Source organism: Saccopteryx bilineata, chromosome 3 (assembly GCF_036850765.1).
Source record: "Saccopteryx bilineata isolate mSacBil1 chromosome 3, mSacBil1_pri_phased_curated, whole genome shotgun sequence".
Taxonomy (NCBI): Eukaryota; Metazoa; Chordata; class Mammalia; order Chiroptera; family Emballonuridae; genus Saccopteryx; species Saccopteryx bilineata.
The window spans coordinates 245,443,259-245,458,194 of record NC_089492.1 but is presented as its reverse complement, the minus strand read 5'-3'; the positions used below and the strand labels follow the sequence as shown (position 1 = coordinate 245,458,194).

Below are 14,936 nucleotides of genomic sequence, written 5' to 3'. Positions count from 1 at the left end.
TTCCAATTCTTCGGAAGGCTGTGTGGTATACTTTAAATGCATGGGCTTCATAATCAGAGTCACTTGAGTACAAATCCTAGATCACTGAAGTAGGGATGTGGGTCCTGGAGCCCCCCTAACAAGGATGATAATATCTCTTGTTCTGGGATTTTAAAAGGCCGGGTAGATAGTAGGCACTTGAGAAATGTTACTCATATTCCCCAAAGTCAGTACTACTGTTGTGTAAAATCTGTTCTTTGCTTTTGATGTATCAATTTTTCATTAAATGTAGAATGCAGGAAGGGTTACTACTGCTCTTTTCCGGCCCCTGAATATGCCAATGCTGAGTCATTTGGGGCAAGCAATAAGCGAATGTCACTTACCTAAATTAGGCAGCGAAACGGAACATGCACTGTTGATTGACAAAAGATACAGAAGGGTTAGGAAAGACAGCTGTATTTGGAATGACAGATGGACGACTGGCTTTCCTGATTCAGAGGCTGCCAGTGAAAGACATGAAGCCTGCCTTTCCTGCATCTTTGTTCTGCGCCCCCTTTAATGAACTTTTTTTTTATCCCAAGTGACCACTTACACCTCTTTTCCGAACCAGACAACCTCAGGTTATCCCACAGCCCTGCTCTTCTCTATCCACAGATCTATTTCTGCCTTCTAACCTTCCAAGATGTCAGTCAGATACACACAATGTGGTATAAGCATGTGAGAGTGCACAGCCCTCCAGAGACACTGGCCCGGCCACGCATAGACATAAGCTAGAGGGGTGAGGGGAGAGTCCCAGGCCGGGCAGAACTGCGAGATGGTAAATTGCTAAATGGGAGAGAACATTTGGCTCAGCTGGATTGTTTGGTTCTCCTTAAATCTCACAGTTAAGATGACATGGAAGGAAGTATGATGGGGCTGAGAAAAAATATCCATGTATTTTAAGCAATTATGTAAGTTTAGCCCTACAGGTATTTTGGGGACACTCATCATGGGCCAGGCCCATGTGCTGGGTATACAACATGATTAGACAGTTTCTGTCCTGAAGTTGTTTGGGATTTATTGAGGAAGACCAAAAGTAAATAAATACAACACTGTAAAAACAAACAAACACAAAAACCCAAACATAATAAAGGAATGTCCAAAGGAACAGTACTTTGGGGAAAATCAGCTAACTTTTATGTAAGCCTCAGTTTCTCAGTTTCTAAAAGGAATCCCAACACCTGTCTGACTGAGTCACCTATGTATTGGATGAACAGACTAAAGTAATTGTGCCTGGGACACAACTGGTGTTCAGCGATCTGTGCTGTAATCTATAACAGTGGTCCCCAAACCCCGGGCCGTGGACTGGTACTGGTCTGTGGGCCATTTGGTACTGGTCCGCAAAGAAAGAATAAATAACTTACATTATTTCCATTTTATTTATATTTAAGTCTGAACAATGTTTTATTTTTTAAAAATGACCAGATTCCCTCTGTTACATCCATCTAAGACTCATTCTTCTTCGCTTGTCTCGGTCACGTGATACGTTTATCCGTCCCATCCTAAAGGCCGGTCTGTGAAAATATTTTCTGACATTAAACCAGTTCATGGCCCCAATAAGGTTGGGGACCACTGGTCTATAAGACCAGACCAGATGTTGCCAGCATTGTGAGGTGCAGAATGGAGTAGAAGCCAAAGACAGCATTCTCACCTGGATCTGATTTATAAGAGACTGTAGGAGTCATGCTAATAGTTTTTTTGTCAGAAGTGTCTAACCAGTTATGGCCAGGGTCTGCCTTTAGGGCTCATTGACCACTGGAGCTACACGCCCTCTACTTCCATGGCCAGGACTACGATTTATAAACCCTATATTCTGTTGGATCTCTTGGTTGATCTATATCCAACAGTCAAGGATATTTAAAGCTGCATAACTTTGAGGTTATGTAATTGAAAAGAACTTCAAGGTAGAATAACATAATTTCATGTCAATATATACAATGACAAGTAATAGGCTGTATAGGTATAAAAAAAAGTGAATTGCCCACAGTTATATACTGAATAAATGGAGGAGCTGAAACCAGAATCCAGGCTCTAGGCCTTTGTCTCTTCCTATTATCAATGAAACTGTAAATTTTCCAAACATTGGTAAGTAGCCAGAGTGATCATGGGGGGGGGGGGGTCTTTTCCAGGCCTAGCATTTTGAGATACATGGACTGTTCAGCTGAAAAGTTCATCTCCTTTCTCCACACACTACCTATCTTGAAAGAGGCAAATTAGAATACAAAGTTTAGCCTGACCAGTGGTGGTGCAATGGATAAAGTATCCACCTGGGATGCTGAAGGCCCCAATTTGAAACCCTGAGGTCGCTGGCTTGAGCTCAGGATCATTGACATGATCCCAAGGATGCTGGCTTGAGTCCAAAGGTCACTGGCTTGAAGCCCAAGGTTACTGGCTTGAATCCAAGGTCACTGGTTTGAGCCCCCCCCCATCCTGTCAAGGTACATCTGAGAAGCAATCAGTAAACAACTAAAGTGCAGCAACTATGAGTTGATGCTTCTCATCTCTCTTCCCCCCAAATCAATTAAAATAAAATAAATTTTAAAAATACAAAATATAGACAAATAAAAACCACTGGAACTTGTTGGAATAAGATAGCATAACGGGGCCCAGACCAGTTTGCTCAGTGGTAGAGCATCAGCCTGGTGTGTAGAAGTCCCAAGTTTGATTCCTGGTCAGGGCACACCGGGGAAGCAACCATCTGCTTCTCTACCCCCACTTCTTCCCCTCCCGCAGCCATGGCTCGAACGGTTCGAGCAAAGTTGGCCCTGGGCACTGAGGATGGCTCCATGGCCTTGCCTCAGGCACTAAAATAGCTCAGTTGCTGAGCAACAGAGCAGCAGCTCAGATCGGCAAAGCATTGCGTGGTAGGGGTCTTGCTGGAGCAGATCTTGGTCAGGGCATATGCGGGAGTCTGCCTTTACCTCCCTGCCTCTCACTTAACAAATAAAACCCCAAACAAACATAAAGGGGTTAATTAATAACACAACACTTAGAGATAACAGGAATATATTCCAAGGATGGTGAGCCAAGTTTTATTTTTGGACTTTGTTTGAATTAAGACTTTCCCTATATACCCTTGTTAACAACCACTTCTCATCAATTTTTTCAAAAGGGACGTTGTCATTTTTTTCATTAGCATCTGTGGGTGTGGTTCACTGAAAGACTGGCAAGAAGGAGGTAGATGATGATGGGGGCCTTTGGTTTGACTCTCTGATATCCCCCCACTGTATCTGGGACAGGAAGGAGAACACTAACTTGGAACTACAGGCCGCACTGCTAATCCTCTCTGGGAAAGAAGTAAAAAGGGACTTTTTACCTTATGTTTTCTTTCGACTTGATTTTCTTCATCTTAAATCTATCCTTTTCTTTCTTGAAGAATCTCTGCAGTCTTTTAAGTGTTTTCCCGTCTACTCTGAGAGGAATCAGAGGATACACACACAGAGTTTGAGAGAGGGCCAGGAATGGAAGGCTGGTGTTGTAAAAAGGATCAGAAGCTTTGGTCTCATTTCTAAAACACCTCAGTCAAGAAAAAGCAAGAAAATGCCCTACCGGCTTCTCTGCTCTTCCTCGTTTTGATGCCAATATAAAGTAGCCCAAACCAGTCAGTCATGAAGGGAATTATTATACTTCAGTACAAACTTTCATTTATGCTAAATGGTCTCTGTTTTACAGCTTATAGAACAAAATTGTCCTTTTATGGAAGAGGACTCAGGGAAGCATTGTTTACAAACTATACTAGAGATACATTATGGGAATTCCTGGCTCCTACAAGTCACGCACTGATTTTTAACTTACTCGATGATATAATAATACAACAGTGGTGGTGGCACACCAACTACACAGCTGATGAGTAAAATTTTTCCAAATACGCTCTTGGGTCTTTGGGGGGGATGGTGTAACAGAGGAATGAAACACCCACTTCATCCCATTCTCATGGATTCATTCCCTCTTCCTTCAACCCTCAGATTTCTTGCTTTTGACCATTGCTGTTTTCCTTTCCTCAACATGCCTGGTAACTAATCTTGACATATAATGCCCCCTTGAAAAATATTATTCTTGATAATACTGGATATTTTTTTTTTTTTTTGCTCTAACAAAGAATTTTTTTTTATTAAATTTAATGCAATGACATTGATAAATCAGGGTACATACGTTGAGAGAAAATATCTCTAGATTATTTTGACATTTGATTGTGCTGTATACCCCTCCCCCAAAGTTAAATTGTCTTCTGTCATCTTCTATCTGGTTTTCTTTGTGCCCCTCCCCTCCCCTAACCCCTCTCTCCTTCTTCACCCCATCCCCCTCACCCAACCTCCCGCCCCTGTTGCCATCACATTCTTGTTCATGTCTCTGAGTCTCATTTTTATGTCCCTTCTATGTATGGATTCATCTTAGTTTTTTTTTTTTTCCTGATTTACTTATTTCACTCCGTATAATGTTGTCAAGGTCCATCCATGTTATTGTAAATGATCCGATGTCATCATTTCTTATGGCTGAGTAGTATTCCATAGTATATATGTACCAAAGTTTTTTAATCCACTCGTCCTCTGATGGACACTTGGGCTGTTTCCAGATCTTCGCTACTGTGAACAATGCTGCCACAAACATGCGGGTGCATTTCTCCTTTTCGAGCCGTTCTATGGTGTCCTTGGGGTATATTCCTAAAAGTGGGATAGCTGGGTCAAAAGGCAGTTCGATTTTCAGTTTTTTGAGGAATCTCCATACTGTTTTCCACAGTGGCTGCACCAGTCTGCATTCCCACCAGCAGTGCAGGAGGGTTCCCTTTTCTCCACATCCTCGCCAGCACTTATTCTGTGTTGATAAGCGCCATTCTGACTGGTGTAAGGTGATATCTCATTGTGGTTTTAATTTGCATTTCTCTAATGATTAGTGATGTTGAGCATTTTTTCATATGCCTATTGGCCATCAGTATGTCCTCTTTGGAGAAGTGTCTATTCATCTCTTTTGCCCATTTTTGGATTGGATTGTTTGTCTTCCTGGTGTTGAGTTTTACAAGTTCTTTATAAATTTTGGTTATTAACCCCTTATCAGACGTATTGTCAAATATGTTCTCCCATTGTGTAGTTTGTCTTTTTATTCTGTTCTTGTTGTCTTTAGCTGTGCAAAAGCTTTTTAGTTTGATATAGTCCCATTTGTTTATCCTGTCTTTTATTTCACTTCCCCGTGGAGATAAATCAGCAAATATATTGCTCCGAGAGATGTCGGAGAGCTTACTGCCTATGTTTTCTTCTAAGATGCTTATAGTTTCACGGCCTACATTCAAGTCTTTTATCCATTTTGAGTTTATTTTTGTGAGTGGTGTAAGCTGGTGATCTAGTTTCATTTTTTTGCAGGTAGCTGTCCAATTTTCCCAACACCATTTGTTAAAGAGGCTGTCTTTACTCCATTGTATTTCCTTACCTCCTTTGTCAAATATCAGTTGTCCATAGAACTGTGGGTTTATTTCTGGGTTCTCTGTTCTGTTCCATTGATCTATATGCCTGCTCTTATGCCAGTACCAGGCTGTTTTGAGTACAATGGCCTTGTAGTAAACTTGATATCAGGAAGTGTGATACCTCCCACTTTATTCTTCTTTTTTAAGATTGCTGAGGCTATTGGTGTCCTTTTTTGGTTCCATATAAATTTTTGGAATATGTGTTCTATATCTTTGAAGTATGTCATTGGTATTTTAATTGGTATTGCATTGAATTTATAAATTGCTTTGGGTAATATAGACATTTTAATGATGTGTATTCTTCCTAACCATGAGCACGGTATATGCTTCCACTTGTTTGTATCTTCCTTGATTTCTTTTATCAATGTTTTGTAATTTTCCGAGTACAAGTCTTTAGTCTCCTTGGTTAAGTTTACTCCTAGGTACTTTATTTTTTTGGTTGTAATTGTGAAGGGGATTGTTTCCTTAATTTCTCTTTCTGACTGTTCATTGTTGGTGTATAAAAATGCTTCTGATTTCTGAGTATTGATTTTATATCCTGCCACTTTGCTGAATTTACTTATCAGGTCCAGTAGTTTTTTGACTGAGACTTTAGGGTTTTCTATATACAGTATCATATCATCTGCAAATAATGATAGTTTTACTTCTTCTTTTCCAACTTGAATGCCTTTTATTTCTTCTTCTTGTCTGATTGCTGTGGCTAGGACTTCCAGGACTATGTTAAATAAGAGTGGTGAAAGGGAGCACCCCTGCCTTGTTCCTGATCTTAAGGGGATTGCTTTTAATTTTTGCCCATTGAGTATGATGTTGGCTGTGGGTTTCTCATAGATGGCTTTTATCATGTTGAGGTATGTTCCCTGTATTCCCACTTTGCTGAGAGTTTTGATCATGAATGGGTGCTGGATTTTATCAAATGCTTTTTCTGCATCTATTGAAATTATCATATGGTTTTTCTCCTTCTTTTTGTTTATGTGATGAATCACATTGATTGATTTATGAATATTGTACCAGCCTTGCCTCCCCAGAATAAATCCCACTTGATCATGGTGTATGATTTTTTCTATATATTGTTGGATCCGGTTTGCTAATATTTTGTTGAGGATTTTAGCATCTATATTCATCAGAGATATTGGCCTATAATTTTCTTTCTTTGTATTGTCTTTGTCTGGTTTTGGAATCAGAATTATGCTCGCCTCATAAAAGAAGTCTTCCTTCCTCTTGAATTTTTTGAAATAGTTTGAGAAGGATAGGAGTTAGTTCTTCTTTGAATATTTGGTAGAATTCCGTTGTGAAGCCATCGGGCCCTGGACTTTTCTTTGTTGGGAGTTTTTTGATAACTGTTTCTATCCCATTTGGTGTAATCGGTCTGTTTAGGTTTTCTGATTCTTCCAGATTGATTTTTGGAAGATTGTATGTTTCAAGGAATTTGTCCATTTCATCTAGGTTGTCTAGTTTTTTGGCATACAGTTCTTCATAGTATTTTCTTACAATATTTTGTATTTCTGTTGTGTCAGTTGTTATTTCTCCTCTCTCGTTTCTAATTTTATTTATTTGAGTCCTCTCTCTCTTTTTCTTGGTGAGTCTACTTAAAGGTTCATCAATCTTGTTTACCTTTTCAAAGAACCAGCTCCTAGTTTCATTGATCCTCTGTATTGTTTCTTTAGCCTCTATGTCACTTATTTCTGCTCTGATCTTTATTATATCCTTCCTTCTACTACATTTGAGCTTTACTTGCTGTTCTTTTTCTAATTCTTTTAGATGCAGGGTTAAGTTGTTTATTTGAGCTTTTTCTAGCTTCTGAAAGTGTGCCTGTAGTGCTATGAACTTCCCTCTCAGCACTGCTTTCGCTGTGTCCCATAAATTTTGAGTTGTTGTATGCTCATTGTCATTCGTTTCTAGGAATTTTTTTAGTTCTTCTTTGATCTCATTCTTAATCCATTCATTATTTAACAGCCTGCTATTTAGTTTCCATGTGTTTGAGAATTTTTGAGCTTTTCTGCTGTGATTCATTTCTAGTTTCATGCCATTGTGATCGGAGAAAGTGCTTGATATGATTTCAGTCTTCTTAAATTTGTTGAGAGCACTTTTGTGCCCTAACATGTGGTCTATCCTAGAGAATGTACCATGAGCACTTGAAAAGAATGTATATTCTGCTGCTTTAGGGTGAAAGGTTCTGAAGATATCTATTAAATCGAGTTGATCTAGTGTTTCCAATAAGTCTGCTGTTTCTTTGTTAATTTTCTTTCTTGAGGATCTATCTAGTGATGTTAGTGGGGTATTGAAATCCCCTACTATTATAGTATTGCTGTTGATATCGCCCTTTAAATCCATCAAAGTCTGTTTTATATATTTGGGTGCTCCTATATTAGGTGCATAGATATTTATAATAGTTATATCTTCCTGTTGGATTACTCCCTTTATCATTATGTAGTGGCCTTCTTTATCTCTTACTATATCCTTTGTTTTAAAGTTCAATTTGTCTGATATAAGTATTGCTACCCCAGCTTTTTTTTCATTTCCGTTTGCATGAAACGTTTTTTTTCCATCTTTTTACCTTCAATCTGTGTGTGTCTTTTGTTCTAAGGTGTGTCTCTTGTAGACAACATATGTATGGGTCCTGTTTTCTTATCCACGCAGCTACCCTATGTCTTTTGATTGGATCATTTAATCCATTTACATTTAAGGTTATTATTGATATGTAGTTGTTTATTGCCATTTTCTTCTTTAAAGGTGTATTCCTTTTTTTTTTTTTTCTGTATTCTTTTCCCACTTTATCTGTTTACACCAGGCCCCTTAATATTTCCTGCAGCATTGGTTTGGTTGTAATGAATTCCTTGAGTTGTTTTTTGTCTGGGAAGCTTTTTATTTCTCCTTCGAATTTAAACGATAGCCTTGCTGGATAAAGTAGTCTTGGTTGTAGGTTCTTGTTCTGCATTACTTTGAATATTTCTTGCCATTCCCTTCTGGCCTCAAGTGTTTCTGTTGAGAAGTCAGATGTCATCCTTATGGGGGCTCCTTTGTAGGTGATAACTTTTTTCTCTTGCAGCTTTTAATATTTTCTCTTTATCGCTTAGCTTTGGTATTTTAATTATGATGTGTCTTGGTGTAGGTTTCTTTGGGTTTCTCTTTAATGGAGTCCTCTGTGCTTCTTGGATTTGTGAGAGTTTCTCTTGCATTAATTTAGGGAAGTTTTCAGCTATGATATGATTGAACAAAGTCTCTATCCCTTGTATTTTTTCTTCTTCTTCAGGAACCCCTATGATGCGGATGTTATTTCTCTTCATGTTGTCACAGAGCTCTCTAAGAGTTTCCTCTGACTTTTTGAGTCTTTTTTCTCTTTTCTTCTCTGCTTTCATGCCTTCATTCCAGTTGTCCTCTAACTCGCTGATTCGATCCTCTGCTCTATCTATCCTGTTTTTAATTCCTTCCATTGTGGTCTTTATTTCTGATATTGTATTTGTTGTCTCCAACTGATTCTTTTTTATACTTGCTATTTCTTTGTTTAGGTTTTGAAACTGTCCCTCCATTGTTGTTCTAAGATCCCTAAGCATCCTTACAATCATTATTTTGAACTCCGCATCTGGAAGTTTGATTATTTCCATATCACTCAGTTCATCTCTCGAAGGTGTCTCTTGTGGTTTCATTTGGATTGCACTCCTTTGTCTTCTCATTTTCTTTTTTATTTTTTTTATTTTTTATTTTATTTGTAGAGTTGGTTGAGTCTAGGCTTGGTGTTGTCTGCCTCCAGTTTTCAGTTGTGTTATTTTTAGGTCTTTGTAGGTTGGTATCAGCTATTACTTGTAATCCACTTTCGGATTTGGGCAGCTTTGAAGTCTTGATTTGTTTGTTTTCTTAACAGGTGATAGTCTTGTTAACTGATCTCAGCAGGGGGCTTCCTTCAAACTGTAACCAGGAATGCTGTGGGTGTAACCTGAGAGGCTGAAGGTCTCTTCCTCCAACTAATCTCACTGGGGGCAGGGTTTTTTCTCAGCTTCAGTAGGGGGAGGTATATCTCAGATCTCCATGGAGACCTGAGTTACTGCCCCTCCTCCCCACTTCTTGTTTTCAGCTGTGTCTTGTTGCGCTGATTGGAGCTGGATAGATGTCCGGAGATCTCTGATCCGGAAGCACTTCAGCTCTGTTTTGTGAAAGGTTCAGTCCCTCCCCCAGCTATGGCCGCCTCCAGCACGAATGAGTCAGCTTTTTTATTTCGTTTCTTGCATACCTTAGCCCCTCACAGTCTGTCCCTCTCCCTGTCCTTTCCACTTGGGAGATAAGCTGGTCTTTTCAACCCACCTTGCTCCCTGGTCGCCAGGTAAGTGGCTGTGAGCAGTAGTTTCTGCTCTTTTTCCTCTGTGAAATCCTCTCTGGGCTCTCAGCCTCACCCCCCTCCTTCCATTCCTGTAAGCAGAGGAGATTCAGGCACTCCTTACCAGGATTATTGTGGCTTCCTCTTTGCTCCTTGGTTTTTGAGAGCTGTTCTTGCAGTTCAGTGTTGGTTTTTCATGCTGATTTTTTCTAAATTGATTTGTATTCCAGTTTGGTGTTGAGAGCTGGGCATCTGTGCATCCGCCTACTCCGCTGCCATCTCCTCTTACCTCTGTGCTAGAAAATGATCTCACACGTACAGAATGGCAAGGAGGCAGCACTGTCACAGCTGTCCATATGACAAAGGCAAGTCCTCTGGTCTCATGGAAAGGGAACGAGACTTCGCAGTGTTACGTTGACCACAGCAGAATATTCTGCGGCTCCATCCACCTGATCTCGTTGTAGCCAGACTGGCACCAACCTCTTCAGATGCCCCAGCCAGGAATCGATAATACTGGATATTTAAATATTAAATTAAGCCCAAATCCTAGTGACAGCCATATTAACTTGTGAAGACACAGTTACGTCATAAGCACTGATTTCTTCCTGGACAAGTACTGTAGAACTGAAGGAAGTTTCACTGACAGTTACTTCTTTTTCAATTACTTTCTAACACAATATCAAAATCCTCTACTCTGGGAGACGGACATTTTCTCAAAAGAGAAAGCAATGTGATTTGAAATTTATAGCATGTGATTATACACAAGTATTCTACTGACCACAAGGTAGTATTTTAATAGCTTATCTCCATTGTCTATGCAAATCCTCCCTAAAGATGGTGGGGGCAGGGAAGGGAGTCACTTCTTGAACTGGTTTTCCTAGACTAACGGGAAACACCATTAGCTGGGAAGTCATGAAAGAGAGAAACTCACTCTATCTTTGGGGAGTTGCTCTTTGTTTTGTATACATCTTCATACATTTCTTTACTATTTTCTTCTGAAATAAAAAAAAATTCATTCATTATAAGGACAATAGTGCAGATTCATATTTAACAAAAGAAATTATTGGGTATCTAGCAGGTGCTAGGGTACTTTGATCTTTCTCTTGTTTGTTTTTATTGAAACATATGCACATATTTGTATAAGCATGTGGTAAAAATAAGCCTCTCTAAAAGTAGTATGTGCAAATGAAAATTAATATTTGCTTCCACCCCCAAGTCCAAGCATGATCTGATTTAGTCAATGGAAGTTGATTAATCAACAGATTCCTCCCTTCTACCATCCCCTTTTGCATATTTAATATAGAACAATCAGAGTCTACTAAACATCTGCCATTGTGTCGAATTCTAGGGAAATAATGGAGAACTTCCATTGTGAAGGGATCAGGAAGGAAGCAATTTCACAGTGAAGTTGCTTTTTTTTGGCCACAAAAGCCCCATTACTAGCATTTCAGCTTCACAATGGTAAATGTATTTATTGACACATACCCTGGACCACTTTCCTTAGCTTACTATCACCTGGCCCAATTGGTATTATTAAAAATGAGCATACATAAAAGACAACTCATCATGAATCAGCCACAGAGCACTCAGCAGGTCCTACTGGAAGTTTCAGAAATGTCTTCCTACACTTACCACTAACTGAGGCAAAGAAGTTAGAGATGTTTGACTTTGATCTGCGGGGAGAAAAGAAACAAAGCCCATTAATCTGTGACACCACCCTTGTCAAGTCTCACCATATTCACTGTAAGTCTCACCACACTGCCGAGCGGCTAGACTGTACTCACTCCTTTTTCCCCGGGTACTCGACATCATCGTAGGTCACATCTGAGATGGAACTTGGCTTACAGGCCCCTTGGCCTGGCGTTTCTGTGGTTACCTCCAAGGCCTTCACATACCCACCTGTAAGGAAAACAGAGGGGCGCTTGAAGAACAAGCGCTATCAGAAATGCATTCACACCCGCCCCTGGCAATGGAGGCAAGACCAGGGCGAGACAGATTCCATACACTAAAACTGCTGTATGATTTTGGTCTGTGTGATCCTTCAGCACACCACTCCCCCTGCAGAGGCTCAGTTACAATTCTTTGAAGTTGATAATGATTAATAACACTCTTACATGATGACTGTGACAAGGAAGAATGCATTTTTATGAAGGGGGCTGGTTACCTAGTGAACCAGCAACTCCTTCTCCTTCTTTGATGGTTCTTCCTCTGATCCCTGACGGCAAATACTTGAAGTCCTCTAGGGTACACCCTGGGGCTTCTCTCTCTACCTAGACGACCTTATTCAGTTTTGTGCATTTCGTCTCTTAAAGGAAGAATTTTAAGACAAGTTGATTGAATAACATTTCATAGTCATTAATGTTGGAATCAGCCAGAAGATGATTTGCCTGGTGGAAAATGTATTGGGGTTGTTTGTACAAGTAGCTAGCCTGTTAAATGCAGGTATTGGTTTATTTCACAGAGCTATAATTTTGTCACAATCATAAAATTGCCACTTTATTATTTTTTTTATGTAGTGAGAAGTGGGGAGGCAGAAAGGCAGACTCCCATATGCGCCCAACTGAGATCCACCCAGCGAGTCCACTAGGGGGTGGTGCTCTGCCCATCTGGGACATGGCTCCATAGCAATTGGAGCCATCCTCAGTGCCCAGGCCAACTTTGCTCTACTGGAGCCTTGGCTACGGGAGGGAAAGAGAGAGATAGAGAGAAAGGAGAAGGAGAAGGGTGGAGAAGCAGATGTGCACTTCTCCTGTGTGCCCTGACAGTGAATCGAACCCAGGACTTCCACACAGCAGGCCGATACTCTACCACTGAGCCAACCGGACAGGGAGAAATTGCCACTTTTTAATCAGTTGGCATAGGTTAATATTTAGAGTATGGGTGAATCAGAACCATTTTCAGATGTGAACTATTAATCAGAAATAAGTAGTACTATATCTGCAAAATAAATAATAAAAAAATTGAGTTTGTGTCTATCAATTAAATGAAGCAAGTAACAAGAGTTTATCCTCTGACAAGAAGCCGATTAACACATAGGCCCCAAACTGTCTCAGTGAAGGTCAGCTCCCAGGGCATAAGGTCCTGCTTTTTCTTAAGGAGTTATCAGACTCTTCTCGAACACAAAGTGAAGATGCTGAACAGAAAGCTGTTTAATTCTTAGTTGGGGACATTAGTTTTTTTCTTTCTTAATCCTTTCTTTTAGCAGAAGCAAATGTAAATGTTTGTGACTTAATTTTTAAAAACACAGACAATATTATTCATTCAATATTTGTGAGATTCATCCATATTGTTGGGTATAGTTGTAATTTGTTCATCCCTATTAACTCTTCCATTGTGTGAATATAGTATAATTTATTTTTCCATCTAATTTTGATGGACATTTGAACAGTTTCCAGTTTAAGGTATTTTAAAATGTTCTGCTACGAACATGTATACATCTTGGCAAACCAAAGTATGTATTTCTCTTGGGTCTAAGAATAGGCGTGGAAATTGCTAGGTCATAGGATATGCATACGTTGCGCTTTAATAGTCACTGCTAAACAGTTTTCCAACGCGATTGTCTCAGTGATTATCTCAGCAGTGTAGCAGAGATCAAGTTGTTGCATAACTTTACTAACAGTTGGTATATTTAGTCTTTTTAAATTTTAGCCATTTCAGTGGGCATGTAGTATTATTGCATTATAGGTTTCACTTTCATTTTTCTCAGATTTGAACAGCTTTTTATTGTGTATTTATATTTTGGATAACCTCTTTGGTAAAGCATCTGTGTATATTCTGGATATAGAATGTTTATAGAAACATAAAATATTTATAGTGCCTATTTCCTGGATACAAGGATGTTTATAGAACTCATATATATATATTGCACATATGAGCCCTTTGATTTAGTCTTTTGTCCTAAAGCAAATATTCTACTCTGTAACATGCCTTTCACTCTTTGATTGATATCTTTTGATGAATATAATCTAGCTATTCCAACTCTTTTAAGGCTAAAGTAAATTAATACTGTTACTCTCGATCAAAACCCTTAGAAGGTTTCAATTTTGATAACCTTCCCAATGTATGTGCTATTAATGTCAATATTTTAGTTCCCTTCCCCCTAACTTGAAACTATTATTGTTTTATTTAGTTGATACTTTTGCTCAGCTTTCTTTCTTGCATCCAGAATTCTCTATGTGAGATTATTTTCCTTCTGCCTGAAATAAATGCTTTAGAATTTCCTTTACAAAGATCTGTTTGGTCATTAACATATCTCGGTTATCATTTGTCTGAAAATATCTTAGTTTTTCTCTTCATAGGCATTTTCACTAGTTATAAAATTGTGGGTAGCCCTGGCTGGTTGGCTCAGTGGTAGAGTGTCGGCCTGGCATGCAGGGGTCCTGGGTTCAATTCCCGGCCACGGCACACAAGAGAGGCACCCATCTGCTTCTCCACCCCTCCCCCTCTCCTTCCTCTCTGTCTCTCTCTTCCCCTCCCGCAGCCAAGGCTCTATTGGAGCAAAGATGGCCCGGTGCTGAGGATGGCTCTGTGGCCTCTGCCTCAGGTGCTAGAATGGCTCTGGATGCAACAGAGTGACGCCCCAGATGGGCAGAGCATCGCCCCCTGGTGGGCATGCCGGGTGGATCCCGGTCAGGCGCATGTGGAAGTCTGTCTGACTGCCTCCCCGTTTCCAGCTTTGGAAAAATGCAAAAAAAAAAAAAAAAAAAATTGTGGGTAGACATTTAAGGTCTTTCAGTAGCATTGTGTTCTAGTTATATACTCTTGTTCTTGAGAACTCAACAGTCACCTATTTGTTTCTTTGTAGGCAATAGGTCTTTTCTCTTTGTCTGCCTTTACAGTATTTTAAGATATTCTCTTATTCTTCAGTGTTCTTCCATTTCTCTAAGATATGACTAGAGATGAATTTCTTTTATTTTTCCTGCTTGAGAACTTATACTGTTCATGGATCTGCAAATTAATATCTTTCAATAATTCTGGAAATTATCAGACATCATCTCTTTTATCTATTATTTCCTCTTCCCCACACTTTCTAGTGTCCTTATGTAGAACTCCAATTTGATAATTCTATGACTCTCATTCTGTCCTCCATGACTCTTATCCTCTCTTTCATTCTTTTTTAATCATTTCCCCTGTAGAATGAGTTTTGGATAATTT

The 14,936-nt window shown here is 39.5% G+C and overlaps 1 protein-coding gene across 3 annotated transcripts in view; it reads right to left on the bottom strand.

Moving 5' to 3' along the window:
• The window catches only part of FYB2 (FYN binding protein 2), a 122,294-nt gene that overhangs the window by 21,895 nt on the left and 85,463 nt on the right, over positions 1 to 14,936 (bottom strand). For all 3 annotated transcript variants that reach the window (XM_066269080.1, XM_066269081.1, XM_066269082.1), the window contains exons 10-14: positions 11,567 to 11,681; positions 11,415 to 11,455; positions 10,714 to 10,777; positions 3,335 to 3,430; positions 363 to 391 (exon numbers count right to left, since the gene is read on the bottom strand). In XM_066269080.1, the coding sequence (XP_066125177.1) occupies positions 363 to 391; positions 3,335 to 3,430; positions 10,714 to 10,777; positions 11,415 to 11,455; positions 11,567 to 11,681 (345 nt within the window). The remainder of the gene's footprint in view (positions 1 to 362; positions 392 to 3,334; positions 3,431 to 10,713; positions 10,778 to 11,414; positions 11,456 to 11,566; positions 11,682 to 14,936) is intronic.